General features: G+C 44.2%; 1 protein-coding gene and 1 pseudogene across 1 annotated transcript; both read right to left on the reverse strand.

Moving 5' to 3' along the window:
- Positions 1 to 260: 260 nt before the first annotated feature.
- On the reverse strand, positions 261 to 10697 carry CUNH5orf24 (chromosome unknown C5orf24 homolog). Its single transcript, XM_052728471.1, has 2 exons — positions 10450 to 10697; positions 261 to 4575 (listed from the first exon to the last, which is right to left on the reverse strand). Exon 2 carries the CDS (start codon positions 4570 to 4572, stop codon positions 4006 to 4008), a length of 567 nt encoding a protein of 188 aa, XP_052584431.1. The 5' UTR covers positions 4573 to 4575; positions 10450 to 10697; the 3' UTR covers positions 261 to 4005.
- Positions 10698 to 22726: 12029 nt separating this feature from the next.
- Positions 22727 to 23328, reverse strand: LOC128104449 (60S ribosomal protein L13a-like; annotated as a pseudogene).
- Positions 23329 to 23702: the final 374 nt, after the last annotated feature.

Raw genomic sequence — 23702 nt, forward strand, 5'->3', positions numbered from 1 at the left:
AAAGAGGCAGATTAGAATGCAAAATTCAAAAAATATATATACTACCAACAAATCTTGGTAAGGTTTAGCATGTATACTTCTCTACTGTGCTAAGAGACAGCAATGAATGAGAGAAGGCTCAGTGGGTGAGGTACCACAGAGCCTTACCACCTAAGCTTGCTCTCTGGACCAGGGTGGAGAGAACCAACTCCCATGCATGCTATGGCATGCACATGACCCCCACCACCATATACAAAATAAATGGAAAAAGTAAAGCAGTAAACGGCCTTAAAGTGATGACTTTATTAATAAATATACATCCATATGATGATGCAGATACAAATCATGAACACTACTCCATTCCCATACACATAATTGCACATGAGTAGCTCAAGTTCATGGACATTAAAACATACACAGTATCTATTCAGACTTTTTACAGCAGAGGACAACGTGCTTATTTCAGTTAAACGGTTATTATTTGCTTCATAATTGTCTGTGGAAAAAGGAAATTGTGAATCAAAGAATCAGAGTAGTCTCATTAAATCACACAACTGACTTGCTACAGCATTAATTCTCAAAACTTAAATACACTGTATGTGAGAGCACAGATCTGTCTACTTGGAAGGAAAAGGAGAAGAGCAAAGATTCAGATACATCTTAGAGTTTGAGAGAAGCCAATGACATTATAATAGACAGACAAAAGAGCATCAAAACTTTTTATGCCCAAAGACTGTTCTGAATTATTATTTTACTGTAACGGATCATAAAAGCTTACAGCATATAGCTAAGGAACGGAGAGAATTATTATCAACACCCCTGAACTGTTCTTTCAAAGCTTCTTAAAGTATAAAGAATTTCACTGTCTAAACTCACTGATCATTCTTACACTGGATGAAGCGCCCTTAACCTCATATTAAATGGATCCAGATTTTACCTCAAAGAAATTCAGTATTCTTATTTCATGAAAATATATATGTAAATTCACACAAACAGCAGTTTGGAATCAATAAATACACATTGACTGATGTTTCTTTTTAAAAAGTAAAAAATACAAAGAACCATTAGTTTGATTTAAACACAGATTTTTAAAAAAGTTCCCAAATATTAAATTAAACCAACTACTATTTAATTTTTCAATATATTGTGCCAATATTTTTTTATATCCAGTGCAAAACTCCTAAGATAGTATCAAAATCACCCCTACTAAAGATTAGTTAAGCAAGGTGATACCTGTGGAAAATGAAAATTTCATCTGTATTGACTCCTTATTTGTTATAACAATAATAAATAAGGCATGTTATAATATCCTTTTCAGAAAAAAGTAAAACCAACTTACTGGAATAGATCATTTTCTGACAAACAGTTTTAATATAGAATAGTGAAACCTATTTTATGAAGAATAGAATCACGCAGTATAAAATTAGCAATTTACCTTTCAAGGAACAATTATACAGTGGGGGGGGCAGTTTTCCCCAACTCAATATACTGACATCTAGGCAACTGATTAACATGCTATTTCAGTGTCTGTTGTGACAAAAGACCATGTTACAAAAGATGCAGAATGCAGTCTTTAGATCAGGTAGAAATAAAAATAGTTTCTATGTGAAGACTTCATGTCATCACTTCTGTGTCTCTCCAGTGTGGCCTAGTGAACTGTCCACAAGGAGAGAAGCAAGCAGACCCAGATGTTCTATTCCAGGTAACTGTTCACAGGAACAGTACATTCAATTTCCCAAGTGACGCCATTCACAAGTGTAGCCACTCATCCCCCTTTCCTGGGATAGACAGAGCTCCTGATAATAACACTGGTATGAACATCTCTCCTTAAACTGATGCCCCATTTCATGAACATGTATATAAAACTCATTATACAGTAATCCACCCACTCTGTCTTCTGACACACAGCACAGCACCACTGAGTAGATGTGCTGGAGAGCTGGAGGAAGGAGATGGGTATGGGAAGGGCAAGGAAGAAACGGAAGGGTACAAAACCAGGAATGAAATCCAACTGGAAGGCTGTTAAGTGGACTTACTATGAAACACAACAGGCACCCAAATCCTAGACAGTGGTGCGCATTACTCTATAGCAGAATATTTTAACTGTCTTCAGGAACTAGCCGTGCAAGGGTTTCTAAGCAGCCAACTGCTGAATATCTTCAGAAAGAGCTAAGTGACGGATACTCAAGTGACCAGACGAACACATGAATGAAGATGCAAGCATCTGTGGGTGTCAGAAGTTATACTGTTCTGAGTAAATTATTAAAGGTTTTATATTCTAAGCTTCTGCAAGAAGCAGCTCTTGAAGCACTTTAGCTGCCTGAAAGACACAGCTGGCTGTGTGGCCACCCAGCACTGTCGAGGTCACTGTCCTCACATGCAATGCGACACTCACCGTCGGAGCAGACGCCAGCTACTGTGTCAGCTATCCGGGGCACCGGAGGTTTGCTGCTTGTCTGCTGATAAAGGTCTAAAACATGGCATCTACGTGCACTCAATCTGCATGGACTGAGAGCAAGCCTAACCAACAGGTATGTGTCCCTTTAAATTTCTGATTATCTTTAACGTTTTTTGAGTCCTGTAAATCTACATTTCAATATCAAAGGCATTTTAAAATGCAAGTTTTAAAAACATAATTTTTGAAAGCTATTCTTTCTTTTTTGTTCTGTTTTGTGAAGAGAGGGTTTTTTTTTATTTATTTAGCACTGGCTGTCTTGGAAATCACTATGTACACCTCTCAAACTCAGAGATCCACCTGCCTCTGCCTCCTGAGTACTGGGATTAAAGGTGTGCACGACCACTGCCCAGTGAAGCTTTTCAATTCTAAAGTTCATAAAATTTTACTTAGAATAAACTCAGAATAAATAAAATGTATATCAACAAGAAATATTTCAGTAATGAAGATTTCCTCTGTAACTATACCTATGAGCCCAATACTTTTCTCTTTTCTGTATTGCTTTTAAAGCAAGCCTCACTAGGGAGAACAGATTTCTTTTAGAAAAGTGGTCTTCCTGGAGCCACAATGCCATTATAAACTAACCAGCACTCCTTTTACAGGGTTCACACATACTGAGTTCCTACATTTCTTGGTATTTGGGTCTTGACAGCCAGGAAACTGCTTTCTTAGACCAGTTTTGCAGTCTACCACTTAATTTGTGTCCTTTGGTAGATATAAACCCGAAAATGCAGTTAAGTACTAATGCAATATAATAACAATTACTCAAAACAACTAAAAAGCCATTCTAAATAAATGAGCAATAGAAATAAATGTTTTAAATATAATACTTTGAAATTCACTAAATATATAAAAGACAAAATAGGATGACTATAGTTACATGCAGACCTTAAGGTTTCTTTTTCTTGAATATTAATATAATGTGCAGGTTTAGGAAGTATTTAAGGGTTTTGCTGTAAGTCTGAATTGTTTGTAGTGTTTGGTGTATATGCTCTTAAGCAACTGAAAAACATATAACCTGTAACTATAATCTCTGCAAAGCAAGTACTAAACAAAGCATTAGGAATAATGGTCAACTAATGTCTTGTGAATCAATAAATAAGAAGCTGTGTTTTAAATTCCAAAGTCTCCAAACAGCTGTCTTGTTTCATGGAAGTTCTAACTCACACAGCCACGCCCTTTGGTTTGTTGACTAGTTGCTGTTCTGCCCCATCAGTTATAGTGCCTCAGGTAAACCTTGCACACTGGTTTGCTCACAAATCAAAGTCAACTGAGGCAACTGGTTAGCCTGTGAAGCGTCCACTAAGAATGGCCCAAAGGGAAAGCAAAAATGACTTAGCTGAGTGTTGTCTGCGCCTTGTACAATATAGAAACCATGCACTACTCCTGCTCAAAGTGCATCTGTCAACATGTGGTGACTTCTGAGCAAAAAAGAAAGAAAAAGAAGTGGGAATGAGGGAGCTCAAACAGAAGAACAAAACTGGGAAGTCCAGGTGGTAAAGTCAAATTAAACCAAGCAGCTTTGTCTGGGATGCCTCAGTCTGCTCCTAACAGGTGCTGTCCTGCCTGGCTCATTCACTGGGTGGCTTGACTTCGCCGCCGGGTTCCTGAACCCCGTGAACCGCCCTGCTATGCATCATAGGGTAAGGAAAGGCAGCAGTACCACAGCCATAGCCAAGATCTGCAAGCCGGGACAGAGCTTTAATGCTACCTGGAGGTCTCCCTGGGCTGACCTTGTACCCTGCAGCTTTGGTTGTACCCAAAGGTCTGCCTGGACTTGTCTTAAATCCAGCTGCTTTGGTAGTTCCCAGGGGTCTGCCTGTGCTGGTCCGGTATCCTGCTGACTTGGTGGTTCCCGAAGGCCGGCCACGCTTACCAGATCGATTGAGGTTTTTCTTTTTCTTTAGTTCATCTTTTATCTCTATGTTTCTGCCACTGGTAGGCTGCAAGTGTGTTTCATTTAACAGGTCTTGCCTTTGACAAACCATTGGTTTGTGGCCGACTGTGTGGCCGTATTTGCTTTGTTGGGAGGAGTATATATCGAACTGGTCAGCAGCTCTCATGGCATCTTCACTGAGGCAGGAAGGCTTGCCAGGCCCACAGAACGCTGGATTACTGCCGGCAACAGGATGCATCATTTTCTACCAAAAACAAAAACAAGTATGCATAAATACCTATCTGTATGACAGCATCCAATGGGAAAATCCTCTTTCAACAACTATGCAGACTACCTAAAATTAGGGCAATAGGGTAGACTCCAGAACACTCATAAACCAACCCACCTGAGCGGTAGTCTGTGACAGTCTCCCCACCCCTACCCAACTGAAACATTCCTTTCCAGAGGCTGAAGGTCCAGAAAATTCAATAAGTAAATGAAATGCACAATGCTCAGAAAGCTCCACAAAGTTAGGAGATTCACTCCCCCTCGCCCTGCAAGTTTATAAAAGCAGGAAGGAGCTGCTAGGGAGAGAAAGCCTCTCCAGTGGACAGGGAGTTCTAGGGATGTGGCTTTTACAAGCTCTGACCATGCTAGGGAGTCTGTTCAGCCATACAGCTGCCTTTGAGTTACCTATACATCTGTCCATAACCTAATAAGCTCACTATGCTAGTCTTGCTTGGAATTCTTTGTTGGTGCCCTATGCAGGGTAAATAGAGAATGGTGTCCATGCCTCCACCCCAAAAAAGTCACAAAACGAACAGCACAAGAGTCATGGTTTCCTCAATTATAGATGGAACAGATGTCATATGAGATCACTCAATTAGAGGCTGGAACTATGGCTCAGCAGTTAAGACAGGATTTGCTCATCTAGCAGTGGGCCCAGGTTTGGGTCCCAGCACCCATATGGTGGCTCACACCATCCACAATTCCAGTTCCAGGGGACTGACACCCTCTTCTGACCTCCTTGGACACCAGGCATGCATATGGGAAACATACATACATGTAGGCAAAACAGTCATATACATAATTCCCCCCCCCCCCAGATAGGGTTTCTCTGTGTAACAGCCCTGTCTGTCCCGGAACTCACTCTGTAGACCAGGCTGGCCTTAAACTCAAAAGATCCACCTGCCTCTGCCTCCCCAGTGCTGGGATTAAAGGCGTGCACCATCACCACATAAAATTTCGATCTTTCTCCCCCACTCCCTTTTGTTTTTTTTGAGACAGGGTTTCTCTGTGTAGTTTTGGTGCCTGTCCTGGATCTCACTCTGTAGACCAGGCTGGTCTCGAACTCAGAGATCTGCCTGGCTCTGCCTCCCGAGCACTGGGATACATAAAATTTCTTAAAAATCTAAATTAAAAAAAAAACCTCCAACCACTAATTTAATAGCTATAATAGTCTGATTAAAGCTGAAGTAGAAAAATGAGTACTTTGTAGGCTTTTTTCCCTTTTAAGTTATTAACCCTAGAAAAGACAACAGTAAAAACCACAACAAGGGCCAAAAAGATGCTCAGCAGGTAAAGACACCTGCCACCAAGCTTGATATCCTAAGTTCAATTCCAATGACCCAAGAGGTAAGAGTCAACTTCCACATTGTCTTGACACCCACAAACGCACGCATGTGCGTGCACGAACACACACACACCCACACAAACGTTAAAAAAAAATTAAAGAAAAATAACCCAGAACTCTTATTAAAATGAATTCCCATGCCTAACCTTAGAATGCCTTCGCTGGTTCTTACAGCTCATTCTCACACGTATACTCTTAACCTGATCAGTTTCCACAAGATGGATACTCAGTCATTATGGTAATTTATTATTTATGCAGAACGCTGAGTGTGTGTTACACTTTTCAAGAGCCAGATAGTGTCAAGCAAGGAACACAATGTCTTGGCCTAGCACACAGAATCCCTTCCAACGGCCTGTATCCAAACAGAGGATAAACAAAGGTTTCTATTAACTAAAACAGATGAGCACAAATACAAACAGTGAAGACTGGAACTACAAAAATATGGGCAACAATCAAATACCGTCGACTCCAAAGGCAAAAGCTGAACGTCAAACAGATCACAAACAGGGAATGCCACCTTCTTGTTTGCAGGAGCCCTGAAGAGTCCAAAGTCACCGTTCTGTCTGAGGTCCTTGCTATGATCCCTCCCCTTCTACACAAGGCTGTACCTCACCCAAGCATCTAGTTTTCAGGCTGCAGCACTGCACCACAGGAAAGACAAAGCTACGTGCTCCAGCTCAGACGAAGGCCCTCCTCAGGTGTCGTCCTTCACATCCATAAAACTGCACCCCTCCCAGAAATGCCAGATAAGGAACTTAGTTCCTAAAAGCACAAGAAAACAGGACTCATGCCCAAGAGGCACATGCTATGAACTAAGGACTTACCAAGAATCAGTAAGTAGAGTTGTTGCCCAGGTAGTTTAAAGCCTGCACGGTGGAGTAAAAATATACATCGAGGAGCCACTTGTTTATGGTCAGGGCAACCAACACAGAGTTGAATTATAAGTCAAAACAAAACAGAATATTAAAAGGAGTAATTTTTACTTACTTCCCATAGATATGAGCTATTAATACTTACTTCACTAGCTACAATTCTAATTTCAGATAAGAAATAGAGACCTTCAAGTTAAGTTTTAATGTAACATTAGCCTCAAGTTAGTTTTTGAGCATTTTCTACATGCCAGGCCTTTGCACATAATCCTCAGTGCACGCTGTTAATGAAATGGGAATGGGGCTGGAGAAGGGCTCAGCAGTTAACAGCACTTCTGCACAACTGAAGGACTGGAGTTTGGACATCAGCACCTCCTTACAGACCAGTCTTGCCTGCAACCCCAGCCTGCTGACTGGAGTGGAAACAGAAGACCAGTGGAGCTTGTTGGCTTCCAGACTAGCTACGGAAACACAAGTCCCAGGTCCACTGACACCCTGCCTCAAAACAATAGACAGTGACAGAGGACACTCAATCCCCCTGGCCTCTGCATCAACACAAATAGACACAATCACACACCTTTTTTCTTTTGTTTTTTTAAGAAATGGGAATTGACTTTCAGTCACCTATCAGGGACATTTTTTAGGAGATGGCAAAGCCAAACAGGAATTTAGTTAATCTGAATAGAGAGCCAACCGTCTGTGTTACAGCTAGCATACAGCCATGCTGAGATCTATCTTCTCTACACTGACAGTGTTTAGCAGCATCCCACTAGATGTTAGGAATACAGCTTTCCCCCCAAATTTATGACAACCAAAATTTTCTCCAGATGTCGCCCTAACAGGCAAACTCATCTCCTACCATAGGAGTCACTCTACCACAGTCACCTCTTTGGGGCCAGGGACATAGCGTATGTGCAGAGCCCTGGGTTCAATCCCTCATCACACCAAACAGAAAGACTCTCTTTAGCCCTTAACTTTATAAACATCCACAAAATATTTCTGTTGCAAACATAAAAGGCAAATAAATTAATCATCGAAACTGAAGAAAAGCCAGTACTGTGCTTTGTGAAACAATCACACTTTATACTCATGTTATATATGAGTATACATGACATATAATGAGTATTCATGTTATATACTCATTAAATGTCTAGGTCCTCATGAAACCCTACTATGCCCAGATTTATCAGGAAGTCTGGGTAGGAATAGGGATGATGACCTTCATTGTTTATAAAATCAGTAGTGCTAGTAAAACAAGTAAAGCTTGGAAAGACTCCAGTCCTGCTTATGAACCTCTTTAACCAACTCCAGATTTCAATCAAAATGAACCTGTTGGCCTGTAAATGTAAGCAAATTATATTAGATGGGAACATGGAACACTGCTGTACACTTTATGATGTGGCATTAATAAATGTATCTGAGATACACCACTAAATATACATATTCACATATATATGTGTGTGAATTAAGCAGGAATCTAAAGAGCTGTTTATAGCCAATGAATTTGGACTAGAAACTATATGCAAACTAGAAACACACACACCTGTGAGAAAACAGCCCTCTTCAGTTATGATTATTTAGAAAGCTCTCACAAAAAAAAAAAAAAACCTGGAGCCACTTGTGGTGGCTCATGCCTTTAATCTGAGAGTTCACCGAAACTCTGTGAGTTCAAGGTCAGCCTGATCTACATGGCAAACTCCAGGACAGTGAAGGCTACATAAGAAAAGCCCCTTCCTTTAAAAAAACAAAAACAAAAAAAAGAACCTCAGTACTGGCTCGGTTGTTGGTGAAGTGTGTCCTGCTGTACAGACACAAGGGCCTGGGTTTGGATCCCAGCATACATAAAAAAGGAAGCACAGCACCCTGTATATGTAACCCTGTGGGGGAGGTAATAGAGACTGCCAGCAGATCCCTACAATCCAGTGGTCGGCCAATCTAGCCAAATCTGAAAGCTCCGGGCTCGAGTTTCGTAGGAGACCTTGTCTCAAAAGTAAAAGCGCATCCCTCAAGGAGACACGTGGCATTGACTTCTAGCCGTACTAGTGCACACACATATGCAAACATGCAGATGCACACACATGCCTTTAAGTCCCAGATTCAAGGCCAGCCCCAAGCTTCACAGACAGCAAGAGATGATGGTAGTAGGTGGGAGTTCTTCCTCCCACACATGGTACTGCCAGACAAAGGAAAAAATATTCTTACAACCCACTTCAGCACTATGAAATCCTTTGTGTTTATATATATGCATATATTTACATGCACGATAAATTTCAGCATTTGGTAACACATCAGCACTAACCCTGTTCTTCAAAATGCCTCCCTCTTTCAACTCGAAAACTTACCTGCTAATGATTGCTCTGTTTTTTTGAGAACTGGTCTCATTCTTTGTCTAGGCTGACCTCAAACTCACCGAAATCCTCCTGCCTCACCAACCAAGTGATACGTGTAAAGGTATTAACCAACATGCTTGGTCAGCTACTTTTTTAAAATTATGTTTGTGTGCACGAGAACACGTGGGTGAAGGCAACCTTGGAACTGCAGCAGATGGAGTTACCGTTGGTTTCCAGCTGTGCAGTGACTAGGTGCAGGGAACCAATCTCTAGTTCTCAAGACTGGTACACACGCTTAACTGTTTTTTTCCAGCTAACTTGAACTCCTTGAACTCCTTCCATACAAAATTCACTAAAGTGATGTAGGTTACATCTAAGAAACTCAAAAGAATTTCTCTAAGATATGGGTGGAATGCAAGCTAGGCGTTATAGAACAAATTGTGTTGTCTAGCAAAGGTTACAGTTGTGTTTTTGTTTTGTTTGTGGTACTGGGGTGGAACCCAGAGCCTTGCACATATCAAACATCTTTTTAAATGATTCACTGAAAGTTTAAGGGAGCCAATGAAGAGTTGGACTGTGCCCAAATTAGTAGTTCTGAAGGTGTGCTCAGATTTGTTCTCCCTGGAGGTTTACTGTGGAGTTTTAATCCTGCTCTCCTCCAATGAAACAATCGCATCTTGAATATGGCAGGCATTACGACCAACAAGACTATTTTTAGTAACTTCACAAGGCACCTATGAAGCTTTGTAAATACAGCAAAGCTTCAAAAGCCCAGTCTGTTCTCCTCCAAAAATCAAGTATCACAAAATTCTCGGATTTTTGTTACAATCTTGCTATCTACTATATATAGTAACATGAATTTATAATTTTAAACAAGTGTGTGGGAGGCCGTGGCAGTAAGTGGGGGTGCTGCTCCGCTCCAGGCCTCGCCAGGGGAAGTTTGGATACTAGGACACAACATAAAAAACGGTCCCCTTTGTCTTTTCTGCACTACCCAACAGTGCCCCACGGCAGTTCCCCAAGCCAGCATCCGCACTGGTCCCGAGCCGTTCACCGCCGTGTGGCCGGGATGTGCCGGGAAGCCGCGATTACCGCAGCGCCAGACAAGTTTGCAGCCCCGCGCCCTCCCTGCAGCCCTGGCTGTGCGGCCCGCGCCGTGACTTCCGCCTCCCCCGAGGCCGGCGGGCGCCCGGGCGGAAGTACCGCGGGGGCCCTGACGCTCGGGAGGAAGGAGGTGCCCGCGCCCGCCGCCGCATCCCGCGCCTCGTCCGCCGGGCCCCTCGCCCGCCGCCGCCCCGCGCCCTTACCTCGGCCGCTCGGAGCCCGGCCCTCAGCGTGCCCAGGGGCCGACCATAGGCAGGAAAGCTCCCGCCGGTTCCCTCACTCCGGCCGGCCCAGTCCAGTCCCCGGCAGAGGGCCGGCGGCGGCGGGGAGGCCCACGCCAGCGCCCGACTCCCAGGAGCCCTCACAGCGGGCCCGGGACGCTGGAAGAAGAGGCCGCCACAGCCCCGGAACGTGAGCGCCGCGCGCGCGCGCACGCACGCTTAGGTATCGCGAGACCGGCCGACTGGCCAGTGGCCAGAGTGCGCTTGCGCGGAGTGGCCGCGGCCTGGGCTGGTGTAGACGCCCCGCGGAGGAGTTCGATTTGCCCGGGTGCATCTCTCAATCCCACCTGACTATCATGTCAGAACGTCCACTCACTAAATTTCTCAGAACACAGGATTTCTCAACGATGCAGTCAGGGTTTGAAGCCCGCTGTTGTGTTCCAGAAGCCGCTTTTCACCGCTGTTTGTGAAAGAGGTTTGACCATTGTCAACATTTGACTCATTGTCGTGCGGTGGTGGCGCACACCTTTAATCCCAGCACTCGGGAGGCAGAGGCAGGAGGATCTCAGTGAGTTCAAGGCCAGCCTGGGCTACAAAGTGAGTTCCAGGACAGCCAGGGCTACACAAAGAAACCCTGTTTTGAAAAACCAACAAACAAACAAAAAAAGACATTGTTTGCTCTTCAGTTTCTTACGGGTGGTTAGGGTGAGATTCCAGACCTCGAAACAACATGGGAATATTCAGATGATAATGGTGTTAGAGCCTTCTGACATGTAATAAAAGCATTTTGTGGGACACCCTGTAGTATTTAGTTCGGTTGTTTTGGTTTTTTTTAATCCCTGACATCTTTAGAAATGTGCTATAGCCTTCATGCTGAAAGAGGCCGGGCCACTAGCCTGATTCCATTTGGGCCATAACTGTTTCTGTTGTGAGATAAACTTTTTGTCCGCTGTAAGATGTGTATTTGCCTAAGGTGCCTTCTGATCGGTTGATTGGTTTAACAAAGAGCTGAATGGCCAATAGCTAGGCAGGAGAGGAGAGGCGGGACTGGGGTGGGGAGATGAATCTAAGTGTGGCAAGTAGGACATACATGCAGGAGAGGTAACTGAGCCATGTGAATGCAGGTTAATAAAATCAGGTTAAGTAATAAGAGCTAGTTGAAGAAAAGCCTAAGCCGAGGCCAAACGTTCATAATTAATAAGTCTCCATTATTTGTGAGCTGGCAGCCTACAAAGGGGTCCGACTACAGATTCCTTCTGAGTCACTTGGTTGTATATTATCTTGGATTCTGGTAGAGTTCTTACTACAAATACACAACATGAAATAAACAGTCTTCCCATGCTCCAAACCCACATACACTTCTAAGGAAAAACAAAACCTGTCCAGCAGGAATGTGACAAAAAGCCTGTCTTGGAGGCAGCAATTCCATCTTCCTCTCAGGAACTTGAGGAGCTGTTACTCAAACAGCCCTCCCTTCAAAGACCCCTGAGCTGTCAGCAACAACATAGTTTTGGTATTTTTGTTTTGTTTAAAATTAAAAAAGCAAAATAGCCACAAATCCCAGAGCTGCCCGAGGAGAATCCTGCGCGGCAGGAAGAACCACTGCAACGGTCCTCACAGCTGCTCGATGGGCCTTGCTTTGGCCACGACTCAAGATGAGCCAGCCTACAGCCACCCCAGATGACCCCCCTCACAGATACACTGGGTCTTACTACAGCAGCCTTCAATCTGGTCAGACAGGAACATCTCCCTAACCCATGACAGCCAGTGCACACAATGACCTGGCTTTATAAACAGCACTCCCTTCATGTTTCTGAAAGCAGCTGGGAAAACTTCCTTCCTGGCAAGGCTTCTCCGCTGCAACACAGGCCTCAGAGAAGACTAGTCTCTGTAGTCACATTGCCTACTGGTGACTCCTGACTGCTGGCAGAGTGGGCCAAGGAGGTTGCAGGAAAAGCAGGTGACTTGGAGCTAGCAGCCCCAGGCGGCCCAGAAACAACTAGAAGGTGGCTATATGGCAGAGATCAGGGAATCAGAGGGCTGAGAAGTGAGACTGGGGAGCCATCAGCCCTGGAGCGTGAAAGGGGAAGGCACTCAATTGCTAGCTCTGGTTACTGAGGAGCTGTACTTAGAGGCTGGAAACTAGGCCATTGGCACTTGAAGGCCACACTTGAAAGGAGCGGCCTGGCGCTGTATTTGGAGTTGCTGACTCTAAGTGAGTTTCCATTTGAATAGAGCAAAAGGACCTTCGGCTCCTGATGAAGTGTCAGTATTCTGAGTGATGCTGGACCATCAAAGAAACAGGGTCACTCCAGAATGTAATCAGGCTCTGGGGCAGCAGAGAGGAACAATTTCTGTTGGACTGAACCCCCAAAACCCATGCAGAAGTGTATTTATAGATTGTCACAGAAAAGTTTTTAGAGTAAAACAAGTTGCTCATACCGAAACCCAGACCTGATGTACACGTTTCTTGAGCAGCTCACCCTTGCAGTTTTAGTCCTTATAGTGCACTGTTTGCAGTACTCAATAATGCAAGACATTCCAGGTGTGCCAGGGCTGTCTGGTAATAAAGTCGTGCTGTAAAGCTCCTTCAGAAAAAGGACTCTATAAATCACAGAAAACTTCACACTGTTTTCTATAATGATTTCTTCAAGGTCTAAGTACTTCCAGAAAACAACTACTTTATTCTGATGTTTTCCCTAGATACAGTGACTCTACTAGATTACATACTACAATGAAGCTTGGAGGTGATTTCTATGCCATGCTTCATGGTGTTTTTATTGGCCTGGGACTTTGAGTCATGTCTGTCTATCACAGTGGTTCAGCACAGGACTGCTGAATTGCATGCTATCAGTACCACGTCCAAAGGAACTGGAGACAGATTAGCCACATGGACAGTGATCCGTCTACATGATGTCTGGTAAAAATTCTGAACAAAAGCCCAGCATGGTAGAACATTCCTGTAATCCCAGCACTGCAAAGGTAGAAAACAGAGGATCTCTGTGAGTTCAAAGCCAGCCTGGTCCACATAGCAAGCTCCAGGACAGCCAGAACTACATAGAGCAGTGGTTCTCAACCTTCCTAATGCTACAACTCTTTAATAGTTCCTCATGTTGTGGTGAACCCTCGCCATAAAATTATTTTCATTGCTACTTCATAACTGCAACTTTACTACTGTTATGAATCATAATGTAAATCTCTCTGGAGACAGAAGTTTGTCAAGGGGGTCGTGACCCACAGAGAGAGAGAGACAGAGAGAGACCCTGTCTCAAAGAACAAACAAAACAACAAAGGCTGGAGAAGGAGGGGCTGTCTAGCAGGACAGCATGCTGGAAGATCTACTCCTCGGACTCAGGCCCACAAGTGACTCGGTCCCGGGGCCAGCTGTGCGTGGCTTACTATTGGTTCTCTGTGAGAAGCCACATGCAAGCCACAGCTCTCAGTGACTTCTGGAGAGCAACACTCGGATAGGACTGAGGGTTTGTCTTGGGGAACCCTGAACTCCCAGTGGGTGTCAGGACAGACAGACTGGCAGGGGGTATTCCACCTTCACAGCCAAGAATTTAGGGCAAGTGCCAGAACCTGTAAGAAACATGAAAATGGTGAATTTTTAAGAGGAAATAAGGTCTCAAATTTAATTTTAGATCTTCCATAAGAACTCCTTTTTGAAGGCTGGAGAGACAACTCAGAGGTTAAGAGCCCTGGCTGTTGTTCCAAGTTCAGTTCCCAGCACCACATGGTGCTCACAACCATCTGTAATGAGATCTGATCTGATGCCTACTTCTGGCTTGCAGGAATACCTGCAGGCAAAACATTGTATACATGGTAAATACATAATCTTTTTAAAAAATTCCTTTTTCTGAGCATGCAAGTAGAGGCCAGAGGACAGTGCTGCCCGCTGTTCTCCATTGCTGTCTCCCTTAGTGTTGGAGACAGAGTCACTTGTTGGCTAAGCAGACCAGGCTGCCTGACCGGCGATAACCAAGGATTACCTGGCTCTGCCTTCTCAGCACTGGGATTGCAAATGTGCACCATATTACCATATTTTTTACATGATGTCTTAGTGTTCCATTGCTGTGAAGAGACACCATGACTATGGCAACTCTTATAAAAGAAAGCATTGAATTGGGACTTGCTTACGGTTTAAGAGGTTTAGTTCATTATCCTCATAGCAGGAAGCATGGCGGCACACAGGTAGACATGGCGATGGAGAGGTTAGCTATCAGTTCTACATCCAGATCCACAGGCAGCAGGAAGAGAAAGAGGGAGAGGGAGAGAGAGAGAGAGAGGAGAGAGAGAGAGAGAGAGAGAGAGAGAGAGAGAGAGAGAGAGAGAGAGAGAGAGCCACTGGGCCTAGCTTGGGCATTTGAAACCCCAAAACCCATCAGTGACACACTTCCTCCAATAAGGCCACACCTCCTAAAGCCACTCCATAAGCATTCAAATATGAGATTGTGGGGGCTATTACTCAAACCTCCACTGACTGGTTCTGGGGGGATAGAACTCCTATCTTCATGCTTCCAAGGCAAGCACTCTACCAACTGAGCCATCACCCTGTCCACTCTTAATCCATGTATGAGACCATTTCAGGAAAGTCTACTATAGTGAAAAAACATTCTGGTTTCATCACATCACACTACAGAAAGGAGTAGGGTAGGACCATACTGATGTTGTAGCTGATGTCTTGGATGGAGTTTTCTAAAGGAACAGAAATGATACATGTGTGTCAACATATGCATGCACATGTGTGTAATTTACTAGATTGGTTTACACAATACTGGCTGGGAGGCACAATGGCTGTCTACATCCTGGAAAGGCTAAGAACCCGGCAGCTGTTCAGTCCATGAGGATGGATGCCTCAGCAGTCCCACGCTGGCACAGAAGTGATGTGGTGGTGGTAGCAGCAGCAAGACAGATGCACTCACTGAGCAAGAAGCAAAGGCAAGCGGGCAACACTGCTTCTTCCAGGCTCCCAAAGCCTCTGGAAAGCACAACCAGTGCAGGCAGTAGTACCTCCCACTTCCCAAGTAAACATTTTTGGACATACCCTCAAACACCCATCCAGAGGTGTCTCGCTTAGTTGATTCTAAACCCAATTAAGTTGAACATGAAGATTCACAATCAGGCTGGAGAGATGACTCAGAGGTTAAGAGCACTGGATGCTCTTCCAGAGGTCCTGAGTTCAATTTTCAGCAACCACATGGTGGTTCACAGCCATCTATAATGAGATCTGGTGCCCTCTTCTCGCTGCAGGCATACTGCAGCCAGAATACTGTATACATAATAAATAAATAAAACTTAAAAAAAAAGATTTACAATCATGGCTACTCTTTATTGTAACCCACTGTTGTGAGATATTTGATTATGCTGTATAAATATATGTCATTGTGATTGGTTTAATAAAAAAACTAAATGGCTATCAGCTAGGCAGGACTTCCAGGCACAGAGGATACTGGGAAGAAGAAAGGGGGAATTGCCAGCCAGATGGAGAGGAATCAGCATGGACACTACAGCATAAAGCTAAATGAGTCATGTAAAAGAACATTAGATTAAAAGATAGGGGTTAGGCCAAGTGGTGGTGCATGCCTTTAATCCCAGCACTTGGGAGGCAAAGGCAGGTGGATCTCTGTGAGTTTGAGGCCAGCCTGGTCTACAGAGCAAGATCCAGGACAGGCACCAAAACTACACGGAGAAACCCTGTCTCAAAAAAAAAAAAAAAAAATTAGGGGTTAAGTTATAAGAACTAGTTAGAAACAAGCCTAAGCTATCTGCTGAGCTTTCATAATTAATAGTAAGTTTCCATGTTGTTTACTTGGAAGCTGGCAGGAGGAGCAGAGAAAGATTCGCTACAAATCACACTTATTCATATACCACCCCCCAAAACAGTGATGAAGAAAAAGGATTAAAAATCACACTCTTGGCCAGGCAGTGGTGGTGCATGCCTTTAATCCCAGCCCGCAGGAGGCAGAGGTAGGCATATCTCTGGTCTACAGAGTGAGTTCCAAGACAGCCAGGGCTACAAAGAGAAACTCTCTCAAAATAAAACAAAAAACAAAATAAGTTAATTATTACTCTGATAAATCCCCTACCACTGATAAAAAGATTCAGCCAGTGTTGGATAGCTGTTTCCTCTAGGCTGGACATGATCAGAGAACATCAGAGAAGCACAAGAATGACACAGAGATGCAGCCCCACACGGCCACCATAGCAGGTTCTTTCAGAGAGCTCCACTGAGGTAAAGACAAGATTCTTTCAGGACAAGTCAGGGTGAAAAAAATTTATGAGATTTTGAGCTGGATATATGCCATTCTAATTTTATTCCATCTTAATTTGGGGGGGCATGGGCTGCCCATGTCATGGAGTTTGTGTGAAGGTTAGAAGACAATGTATGGGACCAGGTTCTCTCCTTTCACAATGTGTGTCTTGGGGACCTTATTCAGGTCTTCAGATTTGGCAATAAGTGCCTTTACCCACTGAGCCATCTCTCCAGTCCTGTACCTGGAAAATCTCCACATAAATGGAGCTTCATCTGTAGCTGGGGTTATCTCCTGGTCCTGCCTGGCCCACAGTCAGGACAAATCTCTCTCACCCGCCAATCTGACAGCTGCTTGGACCCAAATAAACACACAGATGCTTATATTATTTATAAACTGTATGGCCTAATGGCTCAGGCTTCTTGCTATCTAGTTCTTATATCTTAAATTAACCCATTTCTATTAATCTATAAGTTGCCACGTGGCTTGTGACTTACCAGTACTTTACATCTTCTCACAGCTGCTGTGGGATGTTCTGTATGGCAAATGTGTTGCTCTGATTGGTTGGTAAATAAAACACTGATTGGCCATTGGCTAGGCAGGAAGTGTAGGCGGGACAAGGAGGAGAATAAAGCTGGGAAGTGGAAGGCTGAATCAGAGAGAGACACTGCCAGCCGCCATGATGAGAAACAGCATGTGAAGATGCCGGTAAGCCACGAGCCATGTGGCAATGTATAGATTTATATAAATGGATTAATTTAAGCTGTAAGAACAGTTAGCAAGAAGCCTGCCACGGCCATACAGTTTGTAACCAATATAAGTCTCTGTGTTTACTTGGTCGGGTTTGAGTGGCTGTGGGACTGGCAGGTGAGAGAGATTTGTCCTGACTGTGGGCCAGGCAGGAAAACTCAAGCTACACACAGCGGCTGCAGCTGGCAGCATCTCCTGACTCAGCCTTCCTGTTCCCAGCATTCTCCTCTCTCTTTGTCCTTCCTACACTTCCTGCCTGGCTACTGGCCAATCAGCACTTTATTAAAACCAATCAGAGCAACACATTCACAGCATAGAAAACATCCCACAGCAATCATCCCTATAGACAGTCTTCACAGCAAATGTTGTATGCTGGAATTCTCTGCTCTCAGCGAAAGACTTCAGTGAGACTTCAGGGTGACAGGGCAAGATACTTTGCTTTTTTTGTTGTTGTTTTTCCAGACAGGGTTTCTCTGTGTAGCCCTGACTGTCCTGGAACTCACTCTGTAGACCAGGATGGCCTCCAGCTCAGAAATGTGCCTGACTCTGTCTCCCAAGCACTGGGAAATACTTTGCTTTCCTTTTTCTTTTTTAAGGTTTTTTGTTTGTTTGTTTTTTTAGACCAGGCTGGCCTCAAACTCATAGAGATCTGCCAACATCTGACTCCTGAGTGTAGCTGAACTTTTCTCTCCCGCCTGCCAGTTCCCAAATAACCAGTTCAAAGGCTTAATATTTCTTATAAATTCTCAGCCAATAGCTCAGGCTTGTTACTAGCTAACTCTCACACTTAAATTAGCCCATATTTCTTATCTATGCTTTGCCACATGGCTCATGGCTTGTTACTCATGTTGTATATACCTTCTGCTTCCTTGGTGGCTCACTGGCATCTCTCCTGACTCTGCCCTTCTTCAGCAAATCCTACCAGCATGTGCCACTACAATATCCTGGAACTCACTTTGTAGACCAGGCTGGCCTCGAACTCACAGACGTCTGCCAGCCTCTGCCTCCCGAGTGCTGGTGTCAAAGGCGTGCACCACCACCACTCAGCTAATACTTTGCTTTCATCCACCCCTTTTCCCTCTCATTTTTTTTTCTGCCTCAAGAGCAGCTCTGATTTCCCACATGGGACAATCTGTGATTACGACTGCTAACATTCCTTTGTAAAGGGGAGGAGGACTCACAGGCCTTCAGGAGATCCTCAAGAAGACCCTCCCTTGGCTGAGATCATGTAAGAGGAGAGGACACCTCAGTAGCGTAGCTCCTTTAAATAGCCTCAATCACTCCTGGGCCACCAAGCTGGTCTGTTGTCTTCCCAGTCCCTTCAGCAGCAGAACACAGACAATAAAAAGTACTATTAACATTTTTGCTGCCCAAAGATGATGGGAATTGAACCCAGAACCTCACAAGTGCTAGGCAATGCTTTACTACAGACCTGTATTTCCATCTCTGTTGTGACATATCTTACTAGTGAGTCAAAGTGAAACAAGCTGTAACATTGTGCATGTACTACATTTTACTAAATATGCTGTAATCAACAGGCATGACTACAGAGGGGTAAACTACATTCAAGTCCTAGGCTTGCCACTTGCTCTCTGTGTAACCTTGGGCAAATGACTCAGGCTATAAAGCTAAATATTTATGACTGTAAGGTATCGATAATGCAGGACAATCTTGGTCTCTAACCCCAGGAAGCTTACATTCTCTGAGGTAGACAAGAGATAAAGGACCCTGTTTACCTGGCGGTGCCAGCACACCTCTGTAATCCTAGCACTCGGGGAGCAAGAGGATCAGGGGTTTCAAACCAGCTTAAGCTGTTGTCTCACCTGTGGCACAGAGGCTGCACCTGAATGTACTGATGTTCTAACTACCATCTGTGGTCCCTGGGCCCTGCAGTCAGTGCCACTCTGCTCCCAGCAGCCTGACCCTGACGCTGCCACCGGATGTAATTTTTAACTCAGTCTCCATCTTCTATTTACCAATAAAGACCCGGGAGTCAGCTACAAGGTAAAAACCTGCCATCTCAGAGGGGTCAGGTGAAATGAATGATAAACGGCCCTGGTTACCTCATGAAAAGGTCATGAGCAACAGCCACGCTACCTGGTAGCAGAGAGCTTTATTAGAAGGAAGGAGGGGGAGAAGAAACAGGCCTGGGAAAGAGCATGTGCGGAGGACAGAGAGAAAAATGGTGGGGGGAGAGCAGAACAGAGATAGGGGTGGGGTGGGGTCTGAGTCAAGGCTCTTTAAGGCCCAGATGGGCTTACAGAGCCATGCCACGTATGTGCGGATTGTGTGACCACGCTGTGCATACGTGATCATCAGTGCACGCTGATGACGTAAGATGCAAGGCTCTGCTTAATTCCTGAACTGCACATGTGTAGTCATGCAGCTGTAGTGAGAGCAGAATTCTAACACCAAGAAGCCTCAGCTAACCTTTCTTTTTGCCAGTAACCCAGAAGAGAGCATCTCTCCATTTATCACAAACCAAAAAAAGACCACCAATCTCCAAATCCCTCCCTACCCCTTCCTGTGCATCTCTCTATCCATATTCCTGGCTCCTCTGTACTCTCTACGGCTAATTCCTCTCAAGTGATCACAGGTTCCACCCCTTGACACAAGGTCGATTTTATTAACACAGTCTTGGAATGTCACAGTGTGATCAAATATCCTGAAAAAATTTTCCCTTTTTGTCTAAATAAAAAGGAAAAGCTGTTGCTGTGGAACAATCTTTTTGTACACTATGAATATGTATTATTCTCATTGGCTAATAAAAAGCTGATTGGTCAATAGCTGGGCTGGAAAAGATAGAGCTCGAGAACCAGAGTAGGAGAATTCTGGGGAGAGGAAGGGCGGGTCAGAGAGTCACCTGCAAACAGAGAAGCAAGATGAGAACGCCACACTGAGAAAAGATACCAAGCCATGTGCTAAGCATAGATAAGAATTGTGTGTTAATTTAAGTGTAAGAGTTAGAAACAAGCCTGAGCTATTGGCCGAGCATTTATAATTTATATTCAGCCTCTGAGTGAGCTATTTGGAAACTGGTGGGCAGGAAAGAAATGTCTGACTATAGGTTTTAACTCAAACACAGAAAAACTATATACAATAAGAACAAATATCAGGTAAGAATTAGAGTCACAATGTCTAGTCCAATTGTATTTGGCAAATTTGTAGAAAATATTCTACAATCTATCCTATCTTGGTGAGTCCAAAATTTTATATATTGTATCTAAACCACTTTTTATCATAACGTCTATCACCAGTCTAAAAATATCCTTTTAGACCTTAAAATACTTTCTTAGATACATAACTTAAGCTTTTGTTTCTCAACCTTATAAACTTTACATCTCTTTTGTAAGTTTCTTTTCTGAATTTGCTAAAAAAGAAAACGCTGTAGCTAGTCTTCAATCTCCCTCGGAGACCCAAGAATGATAAACTACTACCTGAGTAAACAGGAAGTACAGAGTAAGCAACTTCCTGTTGTTTGAATCATAGATGGTCTTTTAATTTAAAAAAAAAAAATCAGAGCCAGATATCAGGGTGAAAGCTGAAAGATCAGAGAAGTGCAGCCAGGCTCTAGTTTTTTTTTGGGTTTTTTGTTTTTTGGGGTTTTTTTTTTTTGGTTTTTTTTTTTTTTTTTTTTTTTTTGGTTTTTCGAGACAGGGTTTCTCTGTGTAGCTTTGCGCCTTTCCTGGAACTCACTTGGTAGTCCAGGCTGGCCTCAAACTCACAGAGATCCGTCTGCCTCTGCCTCCCGAGTTCTGGGATTAAAGGTGTGCGCCCCCACTGGCCAGACAGCCTTCAGTTCTTACATCTATGAAATCTTCAGCTAAAGAGAGTGTGTTCTGTTTCCTCAAGCCTTATATACCTTTCTCTGCCCTGCCATATTACTTCCTGGGATTAAAGGCATGTGTGCTTCCTAAGCAATGGCGTGAGACCTCAAGTGCTGGGATTAAAGGTGTGTGACTCCACTGCTGACCTCTATGTCTAATCTAGTGGCTGGCTCTGTGCTCTGATCCTCAGGCAAGTTTATTAGGGTACACAATATATCACCACAACTTCCAAAACTATAGATGTGGTGATATATTTGTAATCTAAGAAATAAAGCTTGCCTGAAGATCAGAGGACAGAGGTAGCCACAGAGGTAGCCATAGAGATCAGGGAACAGTGGCACACACCTTTAAATCTGGCACTTGGGATCACACACCTTTAATCCCAGCACTAGGAAGGCTGAGACAGGAAGTGATATGGCTGGGCTGAGAAAGGAATATAAGGTGGGAGGAGACAGGAATTAGGGCCTTTAGGCTGAGGACTCAGAGGCATTCAGTCTGAGGATTCGTGGAGACAGGATTGGCTGAGGAGCTGGCAAGGTGAGCAGTGGCTGTGGCTTGTCTCCTCTGATCTTTCAGCATTTAGCCCAATATCTGGCTCTGGGTTTTTATTACAAGAACATTTAGGATTCAATAGAAATGACAGAGACATCTGAGTACCTGGACAGTCACCCAGGGCTCCTCTGCAACATTGGGGGGATCTATCTTCAGCCTACAAACCTAGAATATCTGACAGACTTTCCTGTGAAGCAAGAATTTTGAAGGACTGGTCTACCATGTCTTGGCAAAGTTGGCAAAGCTCCTTTGTTTTCTGCTTGTCCAATTTGGACAGCATACTGTCAGCAGCCGAGGCAAGGGCAGTTTCTTGCCCAGTGTCTAACCTTGCCACAATGAAAGCAAACTCCATATGAGAGTTCTCTAATACCCATAATCTTCTCTGAAGTAAACTGATGCTGCCAGGAGCAGATGTGCCTCGCTGACATGAAAAGTCTTATGCTATTAAAACATTTTTTTTTTTCCGGACAGGGTTTCTCTATGTAACTTTGGAGTTTTTCCCAGATCTCACTCTGTAGACCAGGCTGGCCTAGAACTCACAGAGATCCTCCTGTCTCTGCCTCCTGAGTGCTGGGACTAAAGGTGTTCACCAACACCGCCCAGCACTATTAAAACATTTTAAATACCATATTCTATAAATCGCTGAAGTGTTTGAAGACCACTTCTCTCTCTAAAGTATGTGTGTCTAACCTTGAAAACATACCTAACATGACTACAAGTTTGAATGTTATAGATATCAAACTACTAGCCTGCATTTCTTTTTATTTTCCATGGTTACCGCTTTAATAAAACTCAGTATGTAGGTGATGCAAAGCTCTAAGAGTGGTCTAAAAGGACCCTCTTCCCACAGGAGCAGGGACGAAGGCACATTTGGCCCCACTTCCCTGATCAGCAGTGGGGAAAGGTAAGCCAGATAGGCATAAGGGATGGTCTTTATTGGGCTCACACCAGGAGTCCCTTGGTCCTGAGGACCTCTGTGTACTTGCTGATGTTTTTTTAATCCACATTCTTTTCTGCCATTTCTGTAGCTTTAAGAGCTGCTTACTTTTCCAATAGTGGATCTTGGCCTTTTCCTTCCATTTCTCCTCAAGAGCGGCTGTCATTGCCTGTTATTTTCACCGACCTCATGAGCCAGACGCCCCAGGTAAGCAACCTTGTCATAGGGTGGAGGGATATCATCCAACACTTTAAGGAGTTCCAGGGCAGCCTGGCCTTGATTGGCCTTGTGGGGCAGCATACCTCATGCAGTGCACCAAAAACTATGGCTTAGGCCTTGGAATTGGTAGGGGCCTCGAGAGAGATTGGTGTTCATCCACTTTCAGAGAAAGGCCAAGTACTTTAACTTGCTTCTGTAGAAATTTCTAGAAATGTTGATGCCCTCACACAACTACCATCTTCAAGCCCAGTAGTGCCTGCTTGGCCACAGTGGCCAAGATAGCCTCAGCCATCTAGCAATTAGAACCCACATGTGGTGATATTTTGTTTGTTATCTAACAAATATAGCTTACCTGAAAATCAGAGAGCTGAGCTAAGCCACTAGTTAGCCATAGAGGCCAGGCAGTGGTGGCACACACCTCTAATCCCAGCACTCGGGAGGCAGAGGCAGACAGATATCTGTAATTTCAAGGCCACCCTGGGCTACACAAGATTGATCCAGTCTAAAAGGGAAACAGAGCCAGGGAGTGGTGGCTCACACCTTTAATCCCAGCACTTGGGATCTCATGCCTTTAATCCCAGGACTAGGAAGGTGGAGACAGGAAGTGATATGGCTGAGCAGAGAGAGGAATATAAGGTGGGAGGAGACAGGTGCTCATTTTCCTCCGGGCTGAGGATTCAGGAGAGGTAAGAAGTC

Source organism: Peromyscus californicus, unplaced genomic scaffold (genome assembly GCF_007827085.1).
Source record: "Peromyscus californicus insignis strain IS unplaced genomic scaffold, ASM782708v3 Scaffold_8__1_contigs__length_139910024, whole genome shotgun sequence".
Taxonomy (NCBI): domain Eukaryota; kingdom Metazoa; phylum Chordata; class Mammalia; order Rodentia; family Cricetidae; genus Peromyscus; species Peromyscus californicus.